Here is a 23,029-nt window from a genome sequence, read left to right on the forward strand (position 1 = left end):
CTGTATCTCTACTTGCACATCATCATCTGCACATCTATCACTCCAGTGTTGATGCTAAATTGTAATTATTTCGCCTCCTTGGCCTATTTATTACCTTACCTCCCTACTCTTCTACATTTGCACACACTGTACATAGATTTTTCTATTGTGTTATTGACTGTGCATTTGTTTACGTGTAACTCTGTGTTGTTGTTTTTGTCGCACTGTTTTGCTTTATCTTGGCCGGGTCGCAGTTGTAAATGAGAACTTCTTCTCAACTGGCATAACTGGTTAAATAAAGGTGAAATAAATAAATAAAATAAAATAAAAATTCCACAGCCCACAGAAGAGATTGGTAAAACAGCTTTATTTGAGAGGAGAGGTATTACCCTAGTAGAGGTTTTACATTGGAGGTATTACCATACCCAGCCAGCAGCCTCTAATTAGGACCGTCTCACTGCATGGCAGCCATTGTCCCTGTGTTTGGCATCTCAGTAAGACAGACAAAAGGGGCCGACTGGCTGGAGGGCCCGTCAAGCTAACGATGGTGGCAGCCAAAGGTAATTGGATAGACTTTAGCCTCCTTAGGCCAGATATTAGAGAATGGTAATCAATGCTATACTTTTCTTTCACAAACGATTAGATTTTCTTCTGCGGTTAGGTTTAAATCCCATTCATTTAAATCCCCTTCTTTTCTGAGGGACAATTCTTCAGAAAAGCATTTTTTGGTCCATAGTCAACTGAGAGATTTACACAGAAAGAAGAGAGTAAAAAACAAACTACACAGAGCTAACTAATGCCCCTGACTGTGGGAAAGAAGAGCAATTCATAAGGTATCAACTGTATCAACAGCATAGCTTTCCAATAGGCCAAAACATTAATTTACAATTAAAAGAAAACTCTCTATTATGTATATATATATATATATATTGTGGTAATCTGGACACTAGAATGCATGTTGGTAAATAGATGCCAGTGAAAAGATGTTGGGCCAGTTTGACTGCGTCTACACAGCCAGCCCAATTCAGATAACTTTTTCTACCAATTGATCTTTTGACCAATCACATCAGATCTTTTCACATCAGATCCCCTTTGGGCTCCTGAGTGGCGCAGCAGTCTAAGGCATTGCATCTCAGTGCTAGAGGCGTCACTACAGACTGGTTCTATCCTGGGCTGTATCACAACCGGCCGTTATCGGGAGTCCCATAGGCGGGCGCACAATTGGCCCAGCGTCGTCCGGATTAGGGGAGGGTTTGGCCAGGTTAGGCCGTCATTGTAAAATAATAATTTGTTCTTAACTGACTTGCCTAGTTAAATAAAGGTTAAATAAATACATGTACAGAGCTGATCTGATTGCTCAAAATACCAATTAGTGAAAAAATATTAGCTGGGCTGCCTGTGTAAAAGGTTGTATTTGTCTCCCAGTTTACAATGAATGTTGTAAGTAAGAATCAAGTAACAAAAGCTAAAAGCAAGCATTTTGTTGATGTGCACTGCACCACCTCTGCTGACATGAATCTAAATTATAGCCACAATCCTCCCGTGGCCATCATACAATAAGAAATGTAATCATCCCCAGCTTCCAATTGGCTTGTTCAACTCCTATCCTCTTCCCTTGGAGAGAGGGATGATGCTGGTCAAGCGGATGACTGCTGTCACCTGGTGGTGGGTTACAGAACAGAACATGCAGATAACCCACTGAACAAAAATATAAATGCATCATGTAAAGTGTTGGTCCCATGTTTAATGAGTTGAAATAAAAAAATCCCAGGAATGTTCCATATGCACAAAAAGTGTATTTTTCTCAAATTTTGTGCACAAATTGTTTACATGCCTATTATTGAGCATTTTTTCCTTTGCCAAGATAATCCATCCACCTGACAGATGTGGCATATCAATAAACTGATTAAAGAGCATGATGATTACACAGGTGCACCTTGTGCTGGGGACAATAAAAGGCCACTTTAAAATGTGTAGTTTTGTCACATAACACAATGCCACAGATGTCTCAAGTTTTGAGGGCGAGTTCAATTGGCATGCTGACTGCAGAAATGTCCATCAGAGCTGTTGTCAGAGAATTGAATGTTAATTTCTCTACCAAAGGCTGCCTCCAATGTCGTTTTAGATAATTTGGTAGTATGTCCAACTGGCCTCACTGCAGACCACGTGTAACCACGCCAGCCCAGGACCTCTAATCCTGGCTTCTTCGTCTGTGGGATTGTCTGAGGGGGACAGGGGATGCTTTGGAGTATTTCTGTTTGTAATAGAGCCCTTTTGTGGGAAAAAACACTGGCTCCCCAGTGGGTGGGCCTAGCCCTCACAGGCCCACCCATGGCTGCACCCCTGCTCAGTCATGTGGAATCCACAGATTAGGGCCTAATGAATTTATTTCAATTGACTGATTTCCGTATATGAACTGTAACTCAGTAAAATCTTTAAAATGGTTGCATGTTGTGTTTATATTTTTGTTTAGTATATATGCCATCCAGCAGACACTTTTTATACAACGGGATTTACAGTAAAGTGAGTGCACACATGTATAGTATGTGTATGTGATCCCTACAGGAATTGAACACCCAACCTTGGAGTTTCTCATGCCAAGCTCTAATCAACTGAGTCAAACAACCATACATACACACAAGTCAGTACACTAACAGGGAGAATACACATAATTAGAACAAGAAAGTTGAAAGCAAAAATACTAATTACAGAAGTTTAAAAGCTATAAAATACAAGTCATCGAAGAGTTAAAATTGTACTGGATTTTATTGCAAAAAAAGAAAGTTTGCTGTGTTCACAAACATTAACATAATTGCAACAACGCGCTCTGCTAAATAAATAACAATGCACGCTAGTTAACTTGAAACCATACAACAGTGTATTCCAGGGGGTATGTATTACTAGGCACACTTGCCTTTTTGCTCACAAATTGCCTTATTTTCCAGTAGATGCTCGGGCTTTAGTTTGGCTAAAGCCATAAGGTTCCACTGCTGCCTCAGCAACATCACTCTTCAATGGAAATGCAAATAGAAACAGATGCAAAGCAAAAGCCTTAGCTAATTATACAGCAGCACTACTTACAGTGTGTCCCTGAGCAGTGGAAAAACTGTCAAGCACAGCATGTATCCTTATAGCTTGTATTATTGCTCCTTTGCTGGGTTGCCAGATTGGGTTGATATCATTAGAAAAATGTATTAATGACATTTTCTGCAATCCAGTCATACATTAAAGACTTTCAACTCATACAAAAGCAACGTTTGGCAGCCTTTCCAGTTATCTTCAAGGAAACTCTGTAGAAAACAGAGGTGAACAGGTAGACACATTAAAGAGTACAGGATACAGTCATCTCAGAAGGGTATCCAGGTCATTTACATACATTATGGGCTGGCACAAGGTAGTTTTCATCTGAAGAGGCAAAACTATGACGAAACAATGGGATGCCTTAAATCAGAATCAGCAGGGGAATCTACAAAAAACATTGGTAAAAAGTTTAACATTGCTATGAGCAACTTCCTAAAATCATTAGGATTAAGTGGATATGCGTATATTGTTCATCCTTCCTATGACCACATTACTGCCATCAACAAGGATCTGAAAAAATATACTTGGAGGTCTATGATTCCACCCCATCTGTACAGAAACACAACCAATAGCTCTTACAAACCTTGCTTACAAATCTTTTTAAGGCACTAAAAAATCATAGAAAGAATTTAAGCAAAAAATATATTATTTATTATCGCAGAAAAGCAACATTAATTTAAACATACATCATCCTATTTCCTATGTGGTCAACACAATACTTTGCTATGCTGTCAAAACGAGGTTCCAGTTCTCTAAAATCAGTGCAATAGAAAAGACCCTGTTGTGGTTCATCAGTGGTTTGTCTGTCTGTGTATTCAACTGAGAGCTCAAAAAGAGTTCCGTCTCTGTACATGATCTAGATCGACAACATTGCAGTCAGCAACTGCAGACTTACTGATCAACAAATCACCTTGGATCTTAAATAACTGTATTATTAACAGTAGATCAGTCAGTTTGCAGCTAGATCAGCCAGTGATCAGCTACTGAGCAAAATGTATGGTAATGCTCTCGAACACAACGACAGTCTCTGCCTCAGACTTAGTCGTCCTTCTTGTCAGAGATGCTCTCTTCCTGGTTGTCCTCAGAGGAGACGTGATTGGTGGAGGAGAGTTCTGACTCCACCCCCTGGAGGGCCTGGTACCGCTGGAGCTCCAGGTAGGTGGTGAACAGCTTGGCATACTCTGGGTGGTTCAGGGCAAACGCCTGGAACTCGGCTGGAGAGGGAAATGGAGAGACAGAGGATCAAATCAGAACTTACAGTAGTATATCTGGTATATTATCAATGCTCACAATACCTGGAATTCAGTTTCAGAGAGGATCAAATCAGAACTATATTCAAATTGTCAGTGACTAAAGAAGCAATTCTGTTACATCATAAAAATCAACTAAAATTCCACAAAGTTGTTGTTTAAAATGGGCTACTTTTGGTGAAAGTAATGTTAATTTCCTATGGGAATTAAAAACAAAGGATAAAACAAAACTCCCGGTGTCGCAGTGGTCTAAGGCACTGCATCGCAGTGCTAGCTGTGCCACCAGAGACTCTGAGTTCGAGACCAGGCTCTGTCGCAGCCGGCCGCGACCGGGAGGTCCATGGGGCGAAGCATAATTGGCCTAGCGTCGTCCGGGTTAGGGAGGGTTTGGGCGGTAGGGATATCCTTGTCTCATCGCGCTCCAGCGACTCCTGTGGCGGGCCGGGCGCAGTGCGCGCTAACCAAGGGGGCCAGGTGCACGGTGTTTCCTCCGACACATTGGTGTGGCTGGCTTCCGGGTTGGATGCGCGCTGTGTTAAGAAGCAGTGCGGCTTGGTTGGGTTGTGTTTCGGAGAACTCATGGCTCTCGACCTTCGTCTCTCCCGAGCCCGTACGGGAGTTGTAGCGATGAGACAAGACAGTAACTACTAACAATTGGATACCACGAAATTGGGGAGAAAAAGGGGGTAAAAAAAATTATATATATATACAAATAGTCATATCCCACTTTCAAATTCATATAGTATTTCTCTTTCTATATTTCTAAAATGGAGAGATCCAAGGCTCAACCCGGCCTTTTCTATGGTGTCAAGGCAAGCAGTCAGCTGCCTTTAGTTCATGCTGGAGTCCTCCACTTCAGATAACCTTTGACAAGGGTCTACTTACAGAAAGTGATGAATTCAGAGCTGTCTGTATCTATCTCCTTAAAGAGTTTGGAGACGTTGAGGTCACACACGCCTAGAGCAGAGCGAAGCATGGAGGAGAACTCTTCATGCGTGATTCTTTGGTCCTCGTCAGTGTCAAACAGCTGAGAGGAGGGAGACCATTAGTTAAGTAATGACAACACATAGGCTTGCTTATTGAAATCGAGACTCTGCTCTTATGACCGTGTGGCTTTCAAACCTACTTCATGTTCCCCTCACAACTACAAAACACAATACCCTCCCACAGATATTTGACTTCATCATAGCCACTGAGTGCTCCTCTATTGCTTCCAAACCATGGGTAGACCTCACAGACACAGTCTGCGTCAGCTATGTTCCAACGCCCCAATGTCATGTGTTGGACAGCTAAATGTGACACGGCAACATTCGCAACAAGCAGGGTTTTTATTGGCCGAACCTGGAAAGCTGTGCGGAGGACCTCTTCGGTGTTAGCTGGCCGACATAAGATGGTTACACCGATGACATACTCTCTGAAGTCAATGGTGCCATCTAAATCCTAGAGAGAGACAGAGTGACAGCTAAGTATCAGTTAACAAAGCCAGACTACACATTGCATTCAGTGGACTACAATACTCTACAAATACACTATGTTTTTCCAAGATGAACAATTGTTCCTTTATTTCTTCAGACAGTTTGTTTACCCTCTCTATGAACAAAGCAGTGGGGGACAGCATACTAAATCCTCAGTTACTTAGCCCATCCAGTCACAGGTTGGAGAGAACAGACAGAATGGCTGTGGTTTGATTCTCTACGCTTCGAAAGAATAGTGCAGTCGTACACTTCCCTTTGTGGATTTCAAAGGAATGTTGCAAGAAATATGGTGTAGACTTCCTCCAGCCAAGCTTGCACCAATCCAACACAACCTAGGAAAGCCTGGAAGAGAGATTGAGCCGAACTAGATGTGACTGGCTCTCACCCTGTCAAAGAGAGCAAACAGCTCCTGCAGGACGGGGCTGATGGGCAGCTTGAGGAAGCTGGCGAACTCCTGGATGGTGATACGGCCTCCTTTACAGGAGCAGGCCACGGCTGCAAAGCCCTCCAGCTCCTTCTTCACGTTGTCCCACTTCAGGCTGAGGCGGACCGGGGAGGAAAGGAGGAGGGCAGGACACAAGGACTTACTCAGGGGAGGAAGAGGGTGTAGGTCTGTGTGTTTGTTCAACTATTACCAATTGCTGATGTAGCAGTTGGACAAATAAAGCAGTATTGTGTAAGGCAGTGTTACTTCAGTGTGGAGTTTGCCAGTGGGTGACACAACAGTACATAACAGGACATAGTGTGTTGCCACAGTGGCAATAGCACAGTATTAGAGCGGCAGAGGAGCCAGTCTTACTCAAGTTTTTGGCTGATCTTAGTGAACTCCACTAGACCAGCCTCCATTGGCAGGGTGAGCTCCCCAGCTGAGATCATCAGTCTACAGTCCTCATATGTGTGGTCCGTCACTGGCACACCCAGGGCCCTGTACACACATAGGGATAGCATTGAAGAGATGGGTAAGAATAGACATAAGGAAGCTATTATTAAATGCTGTAATACCATTCACACACACACTTACTGGGCCATAACATTTCGTACTCTCCTGGCGAACAGCACAGGTCTTTTCTTTTCCTCCTCAGTAGGGGTAACTGGAGGAAGAAACTGGAGGAGAGGGCAAAGGCCAAAACAGGGACTAATCAGGAAGTACAGGCTAACTGGAAGGCTACCTAGATAAGGTCTTTATAACACATCCATAAGCCATACATAACACCTTTATAAACCATACATAACACATAGGTACTGCTAATGAATGTGTTATGAAGTCATTATCTCTTGGCCTTCTAAGTAAGTATTCCTGTGTAGTGTGTTAATACTAACCTCTATCTCTACATTGGTGTAGAGCTGAGACAGAGTGAGAAGCAGCAGGGTTTTCCTGAAAGAACATCACCACAAATCATCATCACCTCTATTCAAAGGGCATAATGGTAATCCCATACAACAAGATTGAAATGTAAGCCCACTAAACTGAAAAACAATTCATCGCTCAACAGTGAAAATCTCTATTCCCAGAGTTTGAGGCCTAACTATGGCGCATGAGGAGAAGTTACAGGAACATAGTTGCAATGTGAGAGACTGTACAGAAAACAACAGGGGAAATGTAGCGTCGAAGCGTTGAGGCAACACTGATGATTGTAATCCACTGAGTGCACTGCAGACTTACGAGCTGAAGCCTTGCCAAGTCCAAGTCACAGTGTCCAGTCTGTTGGGATATCTCATGACCACAGGCTGCACCGGGACCCCAGGGACGAAGGCACCTAACAGGGAGAGAGGGACAGAGTGAGACCCTACTGACCTCCAGCACCAGCACTGACTACTATTCTAACTTAATGAGCACACACACACACACGACCTATATGTGCAAACACAGGAGCACAGACAGTCTACTAATTGGACAGAGTGCAGCCGATGACAACTCATTTACCCACAGTACACGTCCAACCAATAACAAGACCAGAAGCTGGATTCATCTAACCCTGATCAATATACCAATAGGTACTGTAAGGAAGCCACTAGTATTTGGTCTGTGGGTTTGGCTATTGGCACTGTAGTAGAACAAAATAATTCAGTTAGATGCAAATGTCTATGCAAAAACTGTAACATGCCATAGAGTGTAATTGATGGTCATTTCCTTCTGAAATTCATTAGCACACCGTGCAATCTATTCCATGACACTATGGCTACTGTTCTGTTTCAGGAAGTAATGGATACCCTCAGGCCCCTTCACTCTGGAGAAGCCCATTGTGTGTGCATCAGGTGACTGACCACACAATGAGGCACATAGCATGTAGCATACTGGGAGTAAATGAAGAGGTGTTGTGTCAAAACAATTATAACAGTGTTACTTCCGTCCCGCTCCTCGCCCCAACCTGGGCTTGAACCAGGAACCCTCTGCACACATCGACAACAGTCACCCTCGAAGTATCATTACCTATCGCTCCACAAAAGCCACAGCCCTTGCAGAGCAATGGAAACAACTACTTTAAGGTCTCAGAGCGGGTGAAGTCACTGATTGGAACTCTACTAGGGTGCACAGCTAACTAGCTAATCATTTCACACCGGTTACACAAGCACCCCAGAAAGAAGCTAAATGAAAACCATTCTGCAACCGCATGATGGCCCTATCTCTGCCATTTGTTTACAAGTGAATTTGCATTAAGTAAATGACACCACTAGTGTGGATGGTACTGTGTGTCTCTCCCAGCAGACTGCCTGGAAGGCTGTCTGTCTCCACTATAAACAAATGACAACCAGCCTGTTAAGTGGTAATACAACATGGACATTGTAGGGTCCCACATGATGTTCATACCCTATCAACAGTACACTGTTTGGTATAAGTTGATACCTTGGATCCACACAAAGGTGTTTCTACTCCTATTTAAAAACAAACATGGTAGTGAAGTTCAACCTACCTTGTTTGAAAGTGATGAGACATGAGCGATTTGTACAAGTCCCCTCAGGGAAGACCAGGATCTGGAACATAAATAACTAAATGTTTATTTTAGGAAAGAGATACCTAGTCAGTTGTAAAACTGAAATGTGTCTTCTGCATTTAATCCAATCCCTCTGAATCAGAGAGGTGCGGGGGGCTGCCTTAATCAACATCCATGTCTTCGGTGCCCAGGGAACAGTGGGTTAACTGCCTTGCTCAGTGGCAGAATGACAGAATTTTACCTTGTCAGCTCGGGGATTTGATCCAGCAACCTTTCGGTTACTGGCCCAATGTTCAAAACCACTAAGCTACCACCACTGACAATGTAGATGGATCTAGTCCAGAGTTTCATTCTATGCTGAATGAAGCAGACTTTCTGTCACAAAGAAGAAGCAACAGAAATTGTGTTTGAAGGATATGTCACGCGAGAGAAAGTTTACAAGGCAAATTCTTGGTTTGAAAAGGCGTGATGTTTCATTCCCAAGCTCCTTGTCAGACTACTAGCTAGACAAGACATGATAAATTATGATAAAACATTTCAAATGGCTGTGTGTATGTGTATGTGTTTAACTATACTTGTGGGGAACAGAGGTCCCCACATGAATAGTAAATGAAGAAATAAAATGGACCCTCTGGGGACATTGTGTTAGTCCCCACAAGATCAAATGGTATTTATGGGGGGTTTAGGGTTAAGGTCAGAATTAGTGTTAGAATTAGGTTGAGGGTTAGGAGCTAGAGCTAGAGTTAGGGGTTAGGGAAAATAGGATTTTGAATGGGACTGAATTGTGTGTCCCCACAAGGTTATTCAAGACTGTGTGTGTGTATATGCATGCGACAGACCTGTGGCCAGTGGCCTCCAGACTTGGCTCTGCTGTCTATCTCCATAATGGTGTTCTTACGGGAGTCTGGGTCCTGTCTGGAGACCAGCACCGGCTGGAGACACCGCACAAACCCTGGATGGAGAAAGGAAACACACATCATAAACTCACACACTAGTGCTGAGCAATTAGTGTTTTTTACTGTTTCGATTATGATAAAAAAATGTAAGATTAAATGCACTATGCATTATGTGGGTTGAATGCCGTTACACAGAATAAAACAATTAATAAAAGTCCCATGATGGTAGTGACTGCACATTACTGCTTATCACTTATTAACCATCATTTATTCACATTACTTTAATAAAATATTTCAGTTGTTGTGTATATTACATTTGTTTTATTTGATGGCTTCATTATTTCATTCCAAGTCATCTCATCTCTAGAGTTGCTACCTATGCTGTCTGACAAAATCACTATTTTGTAGTTCTTCAAAGTAAATAAGACATACTTTATGACTGCTGAATACCAACTATCAATCACTAAAATCATGTATTTTTGTCTCACGAAGCAACATCTGCTCTCTATATCACCTCAAGATCTCGCATTCTTCTGTCTTCCGTTGAAGGCGTAAAATAACCACGTTTTATGCACTAAGCTACATATAATATTGGTCTGTTGGAAACTACAACTCCCTACTACATCACACAGTTCATGCTGGATCTGATTTATCTCTAGAGAATGTATGAGAATGTATGCAATGTACGCATTGAGCTCACAGAAGAAAAAAAATTACGAAATGGAAATGAAATAATTGAATCACTGTTGGTCAATTAGTTGTTAAAATTGTCAGTTAATCGCTCAGCACTAACACACACCATTACAGGCTAGAGGCACCGCACAAACCCTGGAGAGAGGAAACACACACATCAGATAAACACTAACGGATATTAAATCTGCAAACAGAATCAGCATAAATACCCACACTTATCGCTGACAGACCCACACACACTGATCGCTGACTCACAAACACACACTCTAAAAAAATAAACTAACCCTAACCCTCTACTAAAACCCCGGACAGAAACAACACTCACTGCCGAATATAGGAGTGGCGAGGTTCTCAGTGCGGGACACAGTGGAGGGCAGGCCTGCTACGATGCACACAATGCCATCAAAGAAGGTGGAGTGTGGGGCCACAGCCAGAATGGGGGCCTCTGCACTGCTCACCTGCTGGCCCTTCACCACCACCCTGAAGCCCATGAAGAAGTAGTAGGACCTCCCCAGGAACGCCATCACACGCCGACACATGAACCTGGGGAACCAGAGAGTCAAACATCAACAGACATGTAGCATGAAACTATACAGATTAAACTAACAGTTGTATACTATCAGGAATATTCACCTAGAGACACTGAACATGGATACATATAGCCTACATCTGAATGGACCAATATTACAGTCAACATAGATCTGTGTGTTGTCAGGACCTCAACTTAGCCTTTTGATGGTCAGTAGTACTGTACTAAGTTGTTATGAGCTAAGTTGGTGCTGCATGTTCATCAGCTAGTTAGTGTTAACATCTATCAAATAAAACAGACCGGAACACGAGCGATAATCAACCAGCAGCTGCATGTAGCTGTGGTCACGTCATATCAACACATACAATCAAAGAGAGAGGGAAGTGGGCTGCTTTTGAGTCACAGAAGAACACATTTGGTTTATTTATCATGTGTTGCATCAGGCCTCATGTAACATATCTCTATGACACCCTCCATTCTGAGGAAATAAAGAAGAAGAGGTAGATAGTGTTTCGTTCGATACAGACAAGATCTAATGAAGACTGCTTCAGCTACACTCAAACGGGACAGTTTTATCTCTATCTCTGCATTCAAAGACTCAATCATTTACACTTACTGACACTTGTGGCTGCTTTGAGTGATGTATTGTTGTCTCCTACTTCTTGCCCTTTGTGCTGTTTTATGCACCTAATAATGTTTGTACCATGTTTGTGCTGCTACCATGTCGTGTTGCTGCCATGTTGTGTCGCTATCGTGTTGTTGTCATGTTGTGTTACTACCATGCTGCGTTGTCATGTGTTGCTGCCATGCTGTGTTGTCGTCTTAGGTCTCTCTTTATGTAGTGTTGTGGTGTCTCTCTTGTCGTGATGTGTGTTTTGTCTTACTTTTTAAAATTTATCCCAGCCCCTGTCTCTGCAGGAGGCCTTTTGCCTCTTGGTAGGCCATCATTTTAAATAACAATTTGCTCTTAGCTGACTTGATTTGTTAAATAAACATTAAACAAAAACAAATAAATAAATACACAGAAAGGGCTGATGTAGGCTACATTCCTTAAAACGTCTACAGGATCTGTGTCCCCCCACAGGACAGTTAATGTGATTAGCATGAGGTGATTAGCATTTAAGCTTTCAAAGCTTAAATTCGTGTTAATATAACTGCACTGTCCAATTTACAGTAGCTATTACAGTGAAATAATACCATGCTATTGTTTGAGAGTGCACAATTATGGACTTGAAAATGTATTAATAAACCAATTAGGCACATTTGGGCAGTCTTGATACAATATTTTTAACAGATATGCAATGGTTCAATGGATCAGTTTCAAACTTTGTACATACACTGCTTTGTACAAAACGCTTGTTTTTTTTCTAGTGGCCAAAATCTAAATTGCGCCTGGGCGGGAAAAATACATTATGGCCTTTCTCTTGCATTTCAAAGAGATGGTACAAAAACAACAGCTTGACAGTTCGTTTTTAGTTGAGGATGAACAAGAATTAAGTTAGTGTGAAATTACGTAGTTGTTACTCCTCCCTCCTTCCTGCATTTCTCAATGTGTGAAAATCCCACAGCTCTTGATGTATAGGGGCAATTCCATGGTAACAGAGTGATGCTGAGACAGATATTTCACTTTAAAATCTAGGTCAAACAAAAACAATGACTGCAAAGTTAAAGTTGCACTATGCAGGAATCTCTACGCCATTTCCTGGTTGCTAAAACTCTAATAGTTAGCCTAATTTCAGTTTATGTGACAAAATAAGCTAGTATAGTGTAGACAATCATTGTACCATCAAAACCGCTGTGACATATAGTTTCCATAATCAAAATAATAGTTTTTTCAGCTGTTTGAAACGGGTGTACAAAACCGAAAGTAATAGACGCAAAAACAAAACTTAACGGAAAGCATAGAAATAGTGCACATAGAACAGATCTACCAAATCCTATACTTGCTTTCAAGTAGAATGATAGATCTATAACTCATATTTCTATGTGAATTTGGTCCATCGCCCAAACATTTACATATTTTCACTTTAAACAAACCATACAACTATATGCACAATGACTACTTTGAACAATTTCCACAGAAAATGTTACAAAAACACAAAGTGCACATGCAACATTTGGTAAAAGAATGATGGTTTGTGCTGTGTGTGCAGTTCTGTTAATGTAGAAATGCCCCTACGCATCAAGAGCTGTGGGATTGAGAAACACAGGAAGGAGGGAGGAGTAACAACTACGTCATTTCACACTAACTTAATTCTTGTTCACCCTCAACAAAAAATGAACTGTCAAGCTGTTAAGGATTGTAGCCTACATCAGCTTGTACTGTGTAGCTGAAGCTGTCTTTATTAGATATTTGTCTGTATTGTCCAAAACACCAGCTAGCTCATCTTCTTTCCTGTCTCAAAACTCTGTTACCATGGAACTGTCCATATGCCTAACTACTTAAGTCATAAACAACAATGCTCTGTACATCCTCTGGAACTAATGACTAATGTACTCATAGTGGATGCATAGTTGAAATATAGTTATACATACAGACCAATGGCAGTATGTCAGTAGTGGCACAGGATGGTGTTTTGCAGTATATTTACCGTCTCCATCCGGTCATCGGTGCCACCGCTCCTTTGAGAGGGTGCATGAATGTTGTTATGACAGCAACAGGCCATGTTACCACGAGAACCAGAGTCAGGAAGATGGCACGGATAGGCACCAGGAAGATTCCCCGGAATACACACTGCAAAGAGAGAGAAAAAAACACATCACACACACACCAGTTTTTTTTTTTTTACAGATCTACAACGTGTTTAGGTTACAGACTTCATGCCACTGAAAGAGGGACTTTAAAGAGCCATTTTAAAACACATTTCCTAACCAACATATAATGCGCAACGATGCAACCATTGACCAAGGAATACGCACGTTATAGACTTTTCATTCTAGAAATTCACATGGTTGGAGGAATTTCTAGAGGGTACACAAATGCCTCCATTGTTTGTGTTACACAATAACAAGGCATTACAAAAGGATTGTCAGGGTTTCATCGGCTTAGATTAGCTATGTACCTGTACTGTATGCTATAGTCACGCACCACCAGACACACACACAGCGGAGGAGCTAGAGGACAACCTAGAACTGTTTACGTTTGAATACCAACCCCAGTTCCGTGACCGATAAATTAATGAGTTAATCGATTTATTTTACATTTTATACTCACTTTGATAATGTCAGGCGTGGCCAATTTCACCTCCTGCACAAAAGGATTAAGGACGGCGGGAAGAAACAGGGATTGCTGCCTGGGTAGCGCGAACACTCTCCGGGGAGTCATTCTTATCGCTCGGGTCGCGGTATGGCGTCAAGAAGCTTTAGAATTGCACAGTAGTTCTGCAATCACCCCACTTCCTCGATTCGAATCTTGCGAATTCTGTTCGCTCTCCGAATGCTGCGATAACATCGTTCACAACAACCGTAGAGCGAGGACGAGAGTGATCTGGCACTCTGCCTCGACTACTTTTAGGCCCCACCTACTGCACTGGGTTTACGTGGGATTGTAACCTTTTGCCTAGTGAGCAGTGGTGGGGTGAAAACACAAATATAATTACTTGACACATTGGAAAGAATTTACAAAAAAAACAGAGCAAATTAGAATGCTATTTGACCCTAAACAGAGTACACACGTCCTTTGACGGTGTACCGTCCCCTTTGACGGTGTAGTACACCGAGTACACAGTCCCCAGAGTACACCACCACTTTGACTGACCTAAAATTAAGGAAATCTTTGACTATGTATGCTGTACAGACTCAGTGAGCATAGCCTTGCTATTGAGAAAGGCCACCGAAGGCAGAACTGGCTCTCAAGAGAAGACAGGCTATGTGCACACTGCACACAAAATGAGGTGGAAACTGAGCTGCACTTCCTAACCTCCTGCCAAATGTATGACCATATTAGAGACACATATTTCCCTCAGATTACACAGACCCAAAAAGAATTTGAAAACAAATCCAATTTTGATAAACTCCCATATCTATTGGGTGAAATACCACAGTGTGCAATCACAGCAACAAGATTTGTGACCTGTTGCCACAAGAAAAGGGCAACCAGTGAAGAACAAACTCCATTGTAAATAAACCTATATTTATGTTAATTTATTTTCCCTTTTGTACTTTAACTATTTGCACACCATGCCAATAAAGCCCCTTACATTGAAATTGATTGGCTGAAATAAATGGTGTGAACAAGTCAAATATTCATGTTGAATTACAAAATGTATAATTCTGAAGCAACTTTACAAGATTGGTTAATGTACTTTAGGGTGGCATTCAATAGACTAGATATAGGGCCTAAAGAAAAGAAAACACAGAAATACCCATAGAAGAAAAAGAATAGTCATTGAGTTTTCTTTTCACAGCTTAGCAATTGGGGTCAAATTGTTGTGTTCATTTGTATGAAATTAACTAAGTCATATCTCCAGTGCAAAGGCATACTATGGCTGGCGTGATGACGTGCTCTGCTCAATAATAAAAACCACAACAAAGCGTTTTTCAGACCTTCATCCATCCACAAGATGTCACCTGTTAGTCAAATATGGCATTTACATTGACCACAGAGGTACCGAATGTAAGGGCCCTCAGAACGGCTCAACAAGGACCTGAATACAAATATACAGTATGAAGTGTACTTAAGAAAAAACGTTTTAGAACTACACCTATTTATAAACTATTAATTTACTGATTACAAATTGTGTACTAGTAGGCTACAGAAGGGCGTTTCTCACACACACACACACACACACACACATTTAACATGTATTGACCATCCATCTTTATTATTTTACAGACAGAGAATGACACATTGCACAAAGCATTATAAAAAAGCATACGAATCAAAACAAAATGACCAGTATCAAAACAACAATACAAAAAGATTAGTACACAATACTTCTGTGGTACTTCTCTTGTCATGACTCCATCATGCAACAACAAACCAGATACAGTCTCTAGGCAGCCCGTGCCTTTCATCTCCCTGTACCATCAGTGAAACAATAGACAGATCCTACAAAATTGAGAATTTGGTCTCCATATTTGTGCAGTACCCCTGTATAGTCTAATACAAAGTGCTAGCCCTATTTGAAGAATAAGGTGTGTCTATAAGTACTTACTTCTGAAAATAGTCTGAACAGAATGTAGAAAAACTGCATATCAAATATAGGATCATGCAAATAAGCATTTTCTATAAGCACCATTATCTGTCCAGACATATTGTGCAAATTCATATTTTCAAATGTATTCCACAACACTGAAATTACTATTGACTATTTCTCATTCTATTGCAGTATCATGTACTCTCTAGATTGCAGACATAGCAGTAAATATAGACAGCATTCATTCTTCAGATGATGCAATACTGCTCAGATGAAGCTACATTTATATAGGAGAATATCTTCCAGTACAACACTGCCTGTCTCTATGTAGTGTGGACATTCCTGATGTCTTGAGTTTCTAATAACAAACAACGGGCTAAAGAGATCAAAGTAAATCTGCATCATCATAACACATAAACTGATAATATCACACAGTAATATAATACAAAATCCTGTTGCCTATGTTCAGCCTGTGTAGATGGTCCCACGGTGTGTTAGAGGGTGTCTTTAGTTTCTAGGCTAGGGTGCAGGATAGGCTGGTTGGATAGGGATGGGGGAAATCAGTCCGCTGAGAGCTTAGCCAACGTCTATGCGTCTCACTGTTGCTTAGTGACAACCCAGCCAGTCCTTTGTAATCTCGCCCAGTTTGACGATCTTCAGGCTACTGTCATCCATTTTGAAGTAGTGGGCACCTTTGAAGAAGTAGGTGTCATCTGGAAAACACAAACATTATGACGAGACAAGGTACATCAAAATCATCACATTCAGTGCATCAAATATACATCTAATTCCACCTTGAGCAAGCCACGAGGCCTTACACACCAGAAGGGAAAATTCGAGCTGGTGTAAAATATGTCCCCTAGAAGCTTATATCTTAGTAACACACTATCGTCTCAGCCAGAGGAAGAGGACATGATGATGTCACTCGTCTCCTCAGTAAAAACACCCAATCAGGAATCAGCGGTGGAGGAGCTCAGGCTAATTAGAATGAAGACAGAGGTACCTCTGTGAAGCAGCACAGGCTGGCTCTATCAAACACTGTTTCTTAGTAGGGAAGATGTATAGTATATGTGTGTCAGAAGCAAGGGTATAAAAAAAACCTGGTTAACTGCCACAGACTTAAGATTTACCTCCTGTGTTATACTACTTCCTCCTCTTTCTACTCTCTCCACCTGCCTCTGCTCTCTCTCCTTGCTCTCTCTCTCCTCCTACCTCTACTCTCTCTCCTTGCTTTCTCGCTTTCCTCCTGCCTCTACTCAGTCCTTCTACTCTCTCGCCTTCTGCCTCTACTCTCTCTCCTTGCTTTCTCTCTCTCCTTCCGCCTCTACTCTCTCTCCTTATTCTCTCCTCCTGCCTCTACTCTCTCTCTTCCTGCCTCTACTCTCTCTCCTTGCTCTCTCCTCCTGCCTCTACTCTCCCTCCTTACTCTCTCCTCCTGCCTCTACTCTCTCTCCTTGCTCTCTCCTCCTGCCTCTACTCTCCCTCCTTACTCTCTCCTCCTGCCTCTACTCTCTCTCCTTACTCTCTCCTCCTGCCTCTACTCTCTCCTCCTGCCTCTACTCTCTCTCCTTACTCTCTCCTCTTGCCTCTACTCTCTCCTCCTGCCTCTACTCTCTCTCCTTACTCTCTCCTCCTGCCTCTACTCTCCCTCCTTACTCTCTCCTCCTGCCTCTACTCTCTCTCCTTACTCTCTCCTCCTGCCTCTACTCTCCCTCCTTACTCTCTCCTCCTGCCTCTACTCTCGCTCCTTACTCTCTCCTCCTGCCTCTACTCTCTCTCCTTATTCTCTCCTCCTGCCTCTACTCTCTCTCCTCCTGCCTCTACTCTCTCTCCTTGCTCTCTCCTCCTGCCTCTACTCTCTCCTCCTGCCTCTACTCTCTCTCCTTACTCTCTCCTCCTGCCTCTACTCTCCCTCCTTACTCTCTCCTCCTGCCTCTACTCTCTCTCCTTACTCTCTCCTCCTGCCTCTACTCTCCCTCCTTACTCTCTCCTCCTGCCTCTACTCTCGCTCCTTACTCTCTCCTCCTGCCTCTACTCTCTCTCCTTATTCTCTCCTCCTGCCTCTACTCTCTCTCCTCCTGCCTCTACTCTCTCCTTGCTCTCTCCTCCTGCCTCTACTCTCCCTCCTGCCTCTACTCTCTCTCCTCCTGCCTCTACTCTCTCCTTGCTCTCTCCTCCTGCCTCTACTCTCCCTCCTTACTCTCTCCTCCTGCCTCTACTCTCTCTCCTTGCTCTCTCCTCCTGCCTCTACTCTCCCTCCTTACTCTCTCCTCCTGCCTCTACTCTCTCTCCTTACTCTCTCCTCCTGCCTCTACTCTCTCCTCCTGCCTCTACTCTCTCTCCTTACTCTCTCCTCTTGCCTCTACTCTCTCCTCCTGCCTCTACTCTCTCTCCTTACTCTCTCCTCCTGCCTCTACTCTCCCTCCTTACTCTCTCCTCCTGCCTCTACTCTCTCTCCTTACTCTCTCCTCCTGCCTCTACTCTCCCTCCTTACTCTCTCCTCCTGCCTCTACTCTCACTCCTTACTCTCTCCTCCTGCCTCTACTCTCTCTCCTTATTCTCTCCTCCTGCCTCTACTCTCTCTCCTCCTGCCTCTACTCTCTCTCCTTGCTCTCTCCTCCTGCCTCTACTCTCCCTCCTTACTCTCTCCTCCTGCCTCTACTCTCTCCTCCTGCCTCTACTCTCTCCTTACTCTCTCCTCCTGCCTCTACTCTCCCGCCTTACTCTCTCCTCCTGCCTCTACTCTCTCCTCCTGCCTCTACTCTCTCTCCTTACTCTCTCCTCTTGCCTCTACTCTCTCCTCCTGCCTCTACTCTCTCTCCTTACTCTCTCCTCCTGCCTCTACTCTCCCTCCTTACTCTCTCCTCCTGCCTCTACTCTCTCTCCTTACTCTCTCCTCCTGCCTCTACTCTCCCTCCTTACTCTCTCCTCCTGCCTCTACTCTCCCTCCTTACTCTCTCCTCCTGCCTCTACTCTCTCTCCTTACTCTCTCCTCCTGCCTCTACTCTCTCCTCCTGCCTCTACTCTCTCCTAACTCTCTCCTCCTGCCTCTACTCTCCCGCCTTACTCTCTCCTCCTGCCTCTACTCTCCCTCCTTACTCTCTCCTCCTGCCTCTACTCTCTCTCCTTACTCTCTCCTCCTGCCTCTACTCTCTCCTCCTGCCTCTACTCTCTCTCCTTACTCTCTCCTCTTGCCTCTACTCTCTCCTCCTGCCTCTACTCTCTCTCCTTACTCTCTCCTCCTGCCTCTACTCTCCCTCCTTACTCTCTCCTCCTGCCTCTACTCTCTCTCCTTACTCTCTCCTCCTGCCTCTACTCTCCCTCCTTACTCTCTCCTCCTCCCTCTACTCTCTCTCCTCCTGCGTCTGCTCTCTCTCCTCCTGCATCTGCTCCCTCTCCTTGCTCTCTCTCCTCCTGCCTATCGGGCGTGCAATGATGTACAATGATGTCAGAGGGAATAAAACAGTTTTGGTTGTTTTAAGTAACGTCTTTGTTGTTGTAATTTCTAAACAGACGTGGCAGTTTCACCACTAAGGATTCCAGCTTTAAGGACAGGTGCCAGTTCATAATGAGAGGACTGGCTGGGTCAGGTTGGGTTCTAACTGCCAGGAATGTAAGCCTGCAGCCAGTGGTGTGTCAGTACAGCTCAGACTGAAGCAGGAAGCAGTGCTCCCTCCATGTTCACACAGGCCCCAGCTACCTCTCTCTCTTCCAGTTGACATCTCTCTCTCTATTTCTCTCTTCAGTAGATATCCCACTGGGCACACACTGGTTGAAGCAACATTGTTTCCACGTCAGTTCAATGAAATTACATTGAACCAAAGTGGAATAGACGTTGAATTGACAACTGTGTCCAGTGGGTATCTCTCTCTATATCCCTCTCTCCCCCTCTCTACCCCCCCCCTCTCTCTCTCTCTCTCTCTCCTCTCTCTCCCTCTATCCCCCTGCTCTGTGTGTGTGGTGATGTCACTCTAAGCGATGTTCAATAAAGTATCTATTATACAGTATTGTATTGTAGTATGCTTACCGATGCCATTCAGACTAAAGGCAGAGTCAATGCCGTCTGGGATTCCATTCCAGGAGTCAGCGATGAGCTTGGGGAAGCCAGGGTCCATCTTCTTCTTGGCTTCATTGTACCTGTAGGGGCACATTAACACACAGAGGCCATGATATCAATGTTTAGTCATGAGTACATGATACTATGTTAGTCTGTTAGGTACGAGAAGATTGGGCCGTTTTGGTTGACAAATCACAGCAGTCATGCAAGAGTTAAGTACATACAGCAACAGTATCTTACATTATCCCTGTATTAGGTAAGAGCAGAGTGAGCTGTTTTAACAGTCCAGTGGAAGCTAAGGTCTCTAATTAAAAGCAGACATGGCTCAGCACAGCAGCACACCAACACATCAACACACAGTGACGTCTATAGAATTAGACTTTAAAGTAATTCTAATTCTATAGCGACGTCATCGTTACAATCCTGAGTGGATCAGACACAGGCTTTGGTAGGGGTTGTATTGTGGTGACTCACCTCCAGAACTTGTCTCCAGCGAACAGGTAGGTCTTCTGGCTCTTTCCAAAGGAGAAGGCTGCGTCAATGCCTTTCAGGTCTGTGGGCAGGCCTATAGAGGAGATTCTCTTGGGGTAGCCTTTCTCTATCTGGTCTGCATTGAAGATCCACATCTCATTGCCTATATGAGAGAGAGGAGGGGAGAGATGGCAAATGAGCACAGGTCAAGATGCTCCCAGGGAAGGGTTTGTGAGGATAGAGTTTCTCTAAACTGTTATCTTTTCACTAGCCACAGAGAGACAATGATCATAGGAGTTGGCAAGACAGCACAAACAGATCTGGGGCCAGGCTAACATTTGATCATATCTTGTGGTTAGGGAGGACTGGATAAATGATTGAGGAAATGTGACTCATAGCTTTACAATTGAAGGGCTGGATGGAAAATAAATGGTTCTGTTCTACAAGGCCAAGCATTAATCTTCTTAAATAGAGACACTATGTTTTGGAAGAGCTCTGATTTCATGGTCTTATAGGAGATGGAGTTGTCTAAAGGAGAATGGCATGCTACTACAATGCATGGCATGTATTATAAACCACTAATAACTACTTACAGTACTAATGTCCAAAATGTCCAAACCACACACTAGCAGTATACTTGACTGAAATACTAAAAGACACACTTATGATTCTCCTAACGGTGAACTTCTTAGAAATAGGATGTTATTTACTGGAAATTGTCACAGCCGTTTAACGGTGATAGAGAGAGGAAAACGCCATGAAAATGTCATTGTGTGTTTTTCTGATCAAGTCAATAAGCACAACAATGAACTGCATATATGCAAGCGTGTATTCCTGGATTGTTCTCCTGGGTATCAACAGTGAATGACAACTAATCTACATACTCTCCCATACATACAAAAAAAAACTGTATGTATTAGGGTTGAATGGCGGGAAACCGGTTACCGAGATTTACTACTCCCCTTTCCCGGGATAAATACAGTAACTGTGAGAAACCTGTAAATTATAATATATTATTTATATGAACAGCATGGCGTGAAATGGAATTGTTAAATGATTTGCAATTTCTTAATCTGGCTATTCTACGGCCTCTGAATGGTGAATCAACGCTCAGGGTGGGGACAGACAGCCCATCTCAGGGTGGGGACAGACAGCCCATCTCAGGGTGGGGACAGACAGCCCATCTCAGTATGGAGCGCAGTTCACAGTGCATGTAGACCTATCATCTCATCATGGTCACTTTTTTTCTTGTGACAGGGAGGCCTACATTTGCTACAGCATAGTCGATGCTCAGTAATATAAAGACTGAATGCACCTCAAATTTACCCATCTCCATCTGGCTTTCAGGGGTCACCTTGTTTTTTAACTGTAAAGATAGAACATATTTTGTATTGCAGCTGCAGCTGCAGAGTTTTAAAACAGCCTGTCACTCGAATATCGTTGCTTTAAAATCAGTGCACGCGCAGTCTTTCTCTCTCTCCATCAACTCCATTCAAAATAGATCATCCTGTTCTAGATTGATATACAGCCCTATATATAGATGTCCTTGCCTACCTCTATCAGGTAATACATTCAATGAGGTATTAATCTTATATTTAGCTAATTAATGATGGGTTATGCATAATAAGCTTATAACTTATAGCCTCTGTCTCTTGCGCAATATGCTAGCACCTCTGCTCCCCTGGTCTCCTTAAAAAACAGAGTCCCATGCAGGAAATGGAGTCCCATGCAGGAAAAGCTAGACTAGAATAGCTTGCTGGACAATAGACAATTATACCAGTAGACTAATCGAAGAGGGACGCAAGCTCTTTTTTTGCTGAATGTTAAATACAGCAGCCAATAGAACTCACAGGTAGTTTGAAAGAAGAGTGAACTCACGATGGCGGTAGGTTATAGCAGTTATTTATTCAGACCCATAACCATTCAATCTTCATGAAGAGAAGTGAAAGCCTTCTGCATCTAATTCTGGTCCTATATTACTCAAGGATGTCATTAGAATGATGAAGATAGGGGACATCAAAACTTATTTCATTTAACTGTTGAAAGCGAGGAAGGAATGAAGCGTCAGCCTACTAATTATACAAATCCCAAAATTAGAATCACATTTCTAGGCTATACTTTAACTTTGTAGGCCACATGTGCTGCTTCAGAATTGCATGTTCTATTCCGCTTTATCATGGTTTGAATGATGTGCGTAATTCCGGTCCATATAATACAGTATAATACAATACAGTACAGTAATACAGTTCACACTCAAAAAGATTAGCCTACGGGAGATAGTTTCATTTATCTACCAAAGAGAGCATATAGCTAGCTACAACTAATGGGAATTTATTGGATAACGGCACAATTATTTGGCCGTTTTTGGGTTCGGGTTCATTAAATGTATTTATTATATGGCTCGTCAGGCTCAGGTAGCATCAGGTTTTAATCTTCATGCTGATCAAAGCTCTAATCAAATCCAGACATATTTATATTCTTTATGATGCTTTTCAATGACACTTCCGGTTTTAACAGGAATTACCAG

At 42.9% G+C, this 23,029-nt stretch overlaps 2 protein-coding genes across 2 annotated transcripts in view; both read right to left on the reverse strand.

Annotated features, from left to right (window-relative positions):
* Window positions 1-2,726: 2,726 nt before the first annotated feature.
* Window positions 2,727-14,319, reverse strand: LOC139575812 (lysophosphatidylcholine acyltransferase 2-like). The gene is made up of 13 exons (XM_071401138.1): window positions 14,051-14,319; window positions 13,428-13,570; window positions 10,633-10,850; window positions 9,558-9,670; window positions 8,698-8,758; window positions 7,449-7,542; window positions 7,106-7,160; window positions 6,807-6,889; window positions 6,585-6,710; window positions 6,171-6,324; window positions 5,652-5,750; window positions 5,196-5,337; window positions 2,727-4,274 (listed from the first exon to the last, which is right to left on the reverse strand). The coding sequence occupies exons 1-13, from the start codon at window positions 14,159-14,161 to the stop codon at window positions 4,099-4,101; spliced, it is 1,575 nt and encodes a 524-aa protein (XP_071257239.1). The 5' UTR covers window positions 14,162-14,319; the 3' UTR covers window positions 2,727-4,098.
* Window positions 14,320-15,631: 1,312 nt separating this feature from the next.
* LOC139575813 (72 kDa type IV collagenase-like) overlaps window positions 15,632-23,029 on the reverse strand; it is a 29,774-nt gene continuing 22,376 nt past the window's right edge. The window contains exons 11-13 of the mRNA XM_071401139.1: window positions 20,506-20,665; window positions 20,002-20,111; window positions 15,632-16,687 (exon numbers count right to left, since the gene is read on the reverse strand). Of these exons, the coding sequence (XP_071257240.1) occupies window positions 16,581-16,687; window positions 20,002-20,111; window positions 20,506-20,665 (377 nt within the window). The 3' untranslated portion in view covers window positions 15,632-16,580. The remainder of the gene's footprint in view (window positions 16,688-20,001; window positions 20,112-20,505; window positions 20,666-23,029) is intronic.

Source organism: Salvelinus alpinus, chromosome 5 (assembly GCF_045679555.1).
Source record: "Salvelinus alpinus chromosome 5, SLU_Salpinus.1, whole genome shotgun sequence".
In the NCBI taxonomy this organism is placed as follows: domain Eukaryota; kingdom Metazoa; phylum Chordata; class Actinopteri; order Salmoniformes; family Salmonidae; genus Salvelinus; species Salvelinus alpinus.

Coding starts and splice junctions, on each gene's coding strand:
- LOC139575812 (XM_071401138.1), bottom strand. CDS start 14,161: ATGACTCCCCGGAGAGTGTTCGCGCTACCCAGGCAGCAATCCCTGTTT. Junction 8,759..9,557: donor CTGGAGGCCACTGGCCACAG/GTCTGTCGCATG, acceptor TTTATGTTCCAG/ATCCTGGTCTTCCCTGAGGG. Junction 5,338..5,651: donor TCCTCCGCACAGCTTTCCAG/GTTCGGCCAATA, acceptor CCCTCCTCTCAG/CTGTTTGACACTGACGAGGA.